The 6,298-nt window shown below is 54.8% G+C and overlaps 1 protein-coding gene across 1 annotated transcript in view; it reads right to left on the bottom strand.

The window, feature by feature from the left end:
* The window catches only part of EMID1 (EMI domain containing 1), a gene marked incomplete at its 5' end in the record, with an annotated part of 53,895 nt that extends 47,601 nt beyond the window's left edge, over positions 1 to 6,294 (bottom strand). The window contains one exon of the mRNA XM_007947993.1: positions 6,212 to 6,294. Within this exon, the coding sequence (XP_007946184.1) occupies positions 6,212 to 6,294 (83 nt within the window). The remainder of the gene's footprint in view (positions 1 to 6,211) is intronic.
* Positions 6,295 to 6,298: the final 4 nt, after the last annotated feature.

Below are 6,298 nucleotides of genomic sequence, written 5' to 3'. Positions count from 1 at the left end.
TAAAAAATGGTTATATATATATATGAAAAAAAAAAAAAAAAGGCACCCATTCCCTAAGCCCTCAGGGTCTCTAGAGCTGTGGTTCTGAACCAGTTGGGGTTTTGTCTGGGGGAGCATAAGTTGACTTGACGGCACATAACAACAACAGAAGTCCCTCTGGGAAACTGAGGTGAGTTGTGCCTCCTCCCCAGAAAAATGTATACAACCTGGTGGCCAAGTTCAAGGGGCTCGTGAGCTCCTACAGCCTGTATCAGGATCCGTGGATTGGCCTGGGGGGTCCCTGAGCAAGGGAAGGAGCGGCCTGAGCAGAGGAGAGCTCTGGAGAAGAAGGGGGAGTCCATGGGCACAGAATGTCTACTGCATGCAGCGAATGTACGGATGTGCACAAACATGCACACGTGTACACACATGTAAATGCATGCCCACACAGCACATACACAGGCACGTGCGCACATACACACAGCACACGCATATCACACTGGGCAAATGCACACATAAGTATGCACTCATATCCACGTGCACGTGCACATGTACACCTAGGTCCATACGAACACACAGACATGTGTGCACAAAGGCAAATCCAGCAGGATACATGGCCACAGAAATGTCTGTCCTTGCACATGGGTTCATACCTCAGACATAGGGCTGTGTGCCTTCACACACATGCATACACCAACACATACATACACTCAGACAGGCCCTGTCTCATGGCACAAACAGGCCAAAGCAGGCCCAAAGAGACACACAATCACAGTCAGTCCTCTGTCCACCCAGAGGCTCTTTCTACAGCCCAGACCTAACATTGCCACCACCCGGCATGGAGCCCACACCCCACCGCTCTCCCTGCCAGCCCAGTCCTGCCTGTTCTCCCCTCTTCCACCTTCCTGCCCTCCTCCTGAACCTCAGGACTTTTGCACACAAGGTTCCCTCTACCTGGAAAGCCCCTTCCCCTGATCCACCAAATTCCTATCCATCCTTTGGGTCTCAGTTCTCTGTAAGGCCCAGGTGCTCCATGTGCCCCACAGATACCCCGAGTGTCTTCCTCAGCCCATGGCATTGGTGGGAGGGTGTGGCGGGGACCGGGCCTGTCTGGGGCTCAGCCCTCAGGAGATGGTTGAGGGAGAACAGAAAGGAGCCAGCCGGGGGTTTCCAGGGGTGGGGCAGCCCCTGGAATCCCGGCCTCTATTGCTAGTGCCCCTGGGGGCTTCCTTTTCTGGGGTGTGATCAGCGGTGAGCTGCTTAGAAGCCCCTTGAGGCAGGCCACTTCTGGTGGGATGGGCAAGGGCCAGGGCTGGAGGACGCAGGGTGCTCCTCTGGGTGGCCACTGTCGCTCGCTCTGCCCCCTGGGGTCCCCAAGCCCTCAGGGAGATGGGAAAACAGGCCAGATGAGCTCAGCATGGCACTGGCTACCCCTGCTGGGCTCCCCCACCCACCTTCACCCCCTGCCACGAGGGGCCCAGGGGACTTTGTCTCTTCGGGGCCCAGGGCTGCGATCCGGAACAGTGATAGGGGCTAATTGCAGGAGGCAACCAAGCGGGCCAGAGGCCAAGGGCCGTTATGAAAAGGAGAGAAAAGAAAGGAGGTGTGTGAGTGGGGGTGGGGAGGTGAGAACCAGAGCCCTACACTGGAGTTGACATTCTAGTCCTGGCTGGGATGTTTCCTAACTCGGCGACCTTGGACAAGGCCCTGACCCTCTCTGGGCCGTACTGAGTCCATCTGCGAACAGGAACAGCAGAACTATCTCCCACCAGGGTGGTTTACTGGAAAGCGCTTGGCGTAATGCTAGCAGCTATTGTTCATTCTGGTTCCTGGTCTGCAGAGCCACAGCCAAGACAAAGGCCTGGTTCCCTGGGGCTTAGGGACACCTGCAAGCTACCTTCCTCCCAAGTCCTCTCCTCAGCTGTGGGACAGAGAGTATTAGGCAGAGGGGTCCCTGAGTGGCATAAACAGTTAACATTCTTGGCTGGTAATCAAAAGGTTGGAGGTTCGAATCCATCCAGAGGCACCTTGCAAGAAAGGCCTAATGATCTGCTCCCCAAAAAATCACCCATTAAAACCCAATGGATGAACCCACACCTGTGGCTTCCAGCCAAACAAAAGATAGGCATATAAGCTGAACGTGTACCTGAGGAAAATACACTCCTTGGAGAGAACAATCATGGGAGAAAGAAGGGCTGCTTATGCGCAGGGAGACAGCTCAGGGGGCAGGAGTGCATGGAGGGATGGACACAGGGAAGAGGTAACTATGGGGAGGAAGTGAGAGGGGAGCTGTTGCATTGTGGTGTATTGTGCTCAATGTCATGAGACAAAGTGTATGTGAGCTGCTGTATGGAAAGTGAATTTGCTCTGTAAACTTTCACCCAAATCATAATTAAAAAAATAAATAAATAAAAAATAAAAAAAAAAATGGAAACTGCTGTATGAGAAAAGAATTTGCTCTGTAAACTTTCACCCAAATCACAATAAAAACTAAAAAAAAAGAAAACAAAACCAATGGAGTACTGTTTTACTCTACACACATGGAGTCAGTTTTCATATTATTTGGCTCTACAATCAACACCAATAGAAGCAGCAATCAAGAAATAAGATGATGTATTGCACTGGGCAAATCTTCTACAAAAGACGTCTTTAAAGTGCTGAAGAGCAAAGACGTCTTTTTGAAGACTAAGGTACCCCTAACCCAAGCCAAGGTGTTTTCAATCGCCTCATATGAATGTGAGAGCTGGACAATAAGTAAGGAAGACCAGAGAAGAGTTGCTTTTGAGTTGTAGTGCTGGTGAAGAATGCTGAAAGTACCACGGACTGCTAAAAGAAGTAACAGATCTGTCCTGGAAGAAGAAGTGCAGCCGGAATGCTCCTTGGAAGCAAGAATGGCTGGACTTGGTTTCACCTGTGTTGGTCATGTCCTCAGAAGGGACCATTCCCTGGAGAAGGATGTCATGCTTGGTAAAGTGGAGGGTCGACAAAAAGGGAAGACCTTCAATGAGATGTATTGACACAGTGGCTGTAACAATGGGCTCAGGTGTAGCAAGGATTGTGAGGCTGGCACAGGACTGGGCAGAGTGTCGTTCTGTTGCACACGGGGTCGCTATGTGTCAGAGCCAACTCAACGGACCTAACAACAGCATGGGGTCACCAGGAGTTGGAGTCATCAAATCAACAGGAATGGGTGGTGAGGGTGTGGGTACATTTTACAGAGAGGGAAACTGAGGCTATGAGGAGTCACCGGCCCAGGTTACTCAATGAGCACAGAGCTGGGATTGGAGCCCTGCAGGGGGGTGGTGGGGAAGACCCCATCCACCTTATCCATAGCCGCTCTCCTGGTCCTAGGATTGTCCAAAGGAAGCTGGCGCTGGACTGGGAAGAGGCCTCGGCCAGGATGCTGATGATGGCTTGAACCCTAGAGCCACAGCACTAAGACTGCCAGTTAGAGGAAACCAGTTCAGGCTGGGACAGACCTCGGAGGAGTAGGAAGCAGCCCCGCTGGGACTGCAGGAGCTGCAGGGCAGGAGTGAGCCAAGGTGGGAGCCCTGGTTCCGGGGGTCTCCAAGTCTCGCCACATTCCTGGGGCTGAGGGCGGCCCCTTGGATGCCTTCCCAGGCCTCCCCCTCCCCAGGCACAAAGCCTCCTTTCTGTCTCTGGTCCCTTGGCTGCCAAGGGGCGCCTGGGGCTCTGGGCTGGAGGTGGAGGGAGGGCTGATGGGGTGCGACATCCCCATGCTGTCTCCAACAACCTGGGACGGGGGCCATGAGGGAGGTACTGGTGGTGGAGGCTCACAGAGGACCCAGGTCGAGGTCCCTTCCCCCACTTAATGTTGCCAGTAGAGGAACCTCATGAGGGTTCCTGGGAGGCAGGCTTGGTGCTCAGAACAGGCTTGGGGAGTGCGATCAGCGTTCCCATTTTACAGAGAGGAAAACTCAGGCCTAGGGCTATGACATGACCCGCCTGAAGTCACACACTGAGGGGGCAACAGTGCCAGGAATAAAACCCTGTTGTGTCTGAGGCCAAGGAGCTCTGGTGGTATAGTGGATAAGGCATTTGGCTGCTAACCAGAAGGCCAGCAGTTCAAACCACCAGCTGCTCCGTGGAAGAAAAACAGGGTAACCTACTTCAATGGGGGTCAATATGAGTCAAAATTAATGGTATTGAATTTTTTCTTTTTTCGTTTTTTTGGTGTCTAGACCAGACCCCCTAACTCCTAACCACAGCCTGCAAACCTTTCTCTGAACCTTGCCTGGCCCCTCTTCCTCCTCCAAGAGGGCTACTCGGGTGAAAAGGACACTAGATATGGATTTGGAAACGGTTTTGTCTCTCTAGGCCTCAGTTTCCTTATCTGTAAGTGGGGACAACACCATTGTACACAGGGCTCCTATGATGCTCAGCTCACTGCGACAGCCTCCTGACAGCAGAAGGGTGATGGTCTCCAGTGATCACCAGGCCCCACGTCCGGCTACCCCCTCCCACCCAGGAAATACTGGGGGGCAAGGAGGCCAGGCGGGGATGCCCTGCCCTGCACTGAGTGGAGGGGAGTCAGGCCTTAAGCCCTCTTGCCCAGCATCCGAGCCAGATGCTGGGAATTCCAAGTTTGAATTAGAACTCTGTTGTCTTAGCATCTGGGATCCAGGGCTCACCCCCATGCCTTGGGCATGTCATATCCCCTCTCTGAGCATCAACCTCCTCCTCTGTGACAAACCCATCCACTGGCATTTTGTCAATTTCGACTCATAACAGCTCCTATTGGGTTTCCAAGGCTGTAAATCTTTACGGAAGTAGATTGCCTCATCTTCCTCCCATGGAGTAGCTGGTGGGTTTGAACCTCCAACCTTTGGATTAGCAGCCTTATCCACTACACCAGCAGAGCTCCTTTCTAAAAATACATGCCCATATGACAGGCATTTGACTGCTAACCAGAAGGCTGGTGGTTTAAACCCACCAGCCACTCCTCGGAAGGAAGACTGGGCAATCTACCTCCGTAGACATACTGCCTCGGAAACCCAAGGAGGGGTCACCATGAGTCGTAACTGACTCCACCGCAGTGAGTTTGGTTTTTGGTATGGCAGTTAGGAAGATTGTGGAGGGGATGCCTATAGGTAAGAGTCCAGTCCAGGTCAGCCATGGTCAGCACACAGTAGGGGACAACTGTGACATCTGCCACTTGTCCATCCCTGCCTTGGCCAACTGCTCTTCTGGCCTCTGATGCCTAGGCCACCTCCGCCCTTGTCACCTGCTCCTGCTAGGCTGGCAGGGAGGTGGGGGGAGGGCGGATGCTGGCCCCTGATCACTGGGAAAAGGGAATTTCTGAAAAGCATTGAAGAATTGAGGCCGTGAGGGGTGGAGGCTGGGCAAGCCTTTGAATAGGATGAAAAAGCTTGGAGAGGCCTGGCCGGTAGCATTGTCCGCTCCGGACAACCGCAGCCCTAGAGAGCGGAGCGCGGCAGGGGCGGGGGGCTGCAGCCAGGACTGGGGCAGGGCCCATTCTGAGCAGTCATTAAGGTCTGAAAGACTCTTCTTAGAATCCCAGGTCTTCCATCAAATTGCCAGTCAGCCTAGAAGTCGTTTATTCTCTCTGGCCTCAGCTCGCACATCTGTTAAATGGGGACCACGTGTCCTACCCCATTCAGTCCTTGCAGGATTAATCCAAGATCCTGCCTCTAAGGGGCCAGCACAGAGCCGGTACTGGGGGACGCTGCCCACAGGCCAGACGGCATGTTCCCAGCTTCCAGGAGAGCGCAGGAAGGTTCTGTCTCTGTCCAAAATGCTAGGTCCCAGGGGACCCACAGTGACCCGCGGGTTCTGAGGCTCCACCCCAGCCCTTTCCTCAAAGGGAACTAAAAAGCCCGGGACTAAAAAAAGCCCAGCCGAAGGGGAGAAGGGGAGGGGGACTTCGAGGGGGTGCCCTGGGCCTTTCCCATGTGCAAGGGGAGGAGCCCTCAGGCCAGGACGAGGAAGTCTTGGGGGGCTTGCCCCTTGCGCCTCCTCTCTGGCTCTGAGGGGTGAAGCGGCAGAGAAGGGGTGAGGGAGGGTCACGCGGCTCAGGATACAGGAGGTGGCGAACCCCCGCACTCCCGGAGCCGGAGCCAGACAGCGGGCCGGCCCGTCGTCCTTGCCCCCACCCCTGGGTGGCCCCAAAGCTGAGCTCACCCCGAGGCTGGGGGGTGCGCGGAGTCCCGGCTGCGCAAAGGCACCGCGGTGGAGGGGTCCCAGCCTTTACCTGCGTCCGGAGAACGGGGCTCCCCCGACGCTCCACGCGGCGCTGCCCCCCGGGAGCAGGAGCCCGAGGCACAGCAGCGCCCAGGCC

Source organism: Orycteropus afer, unplaced genomic scaffold (assembly GCF_000298275.1).
Source record: "Orycteropus afer afer isolate SDZICR_OR568_19922 unplaced genomic scaffold, OryAfe1.0 scaffold00197, whole genome shotgun sequence".
In the NCBI taxonomy this organism is placed as follows: Eukaryota; Metazoa; Chordata; class Mammalia; order Tubulidentata; family Orycteropodidae; genus Orycteropus; species Orycteropus afer.
Note: the sequence above shows the minus strand (reverse complement) of the source record. Positions and strands in the feature narration are given on the sequence as shown.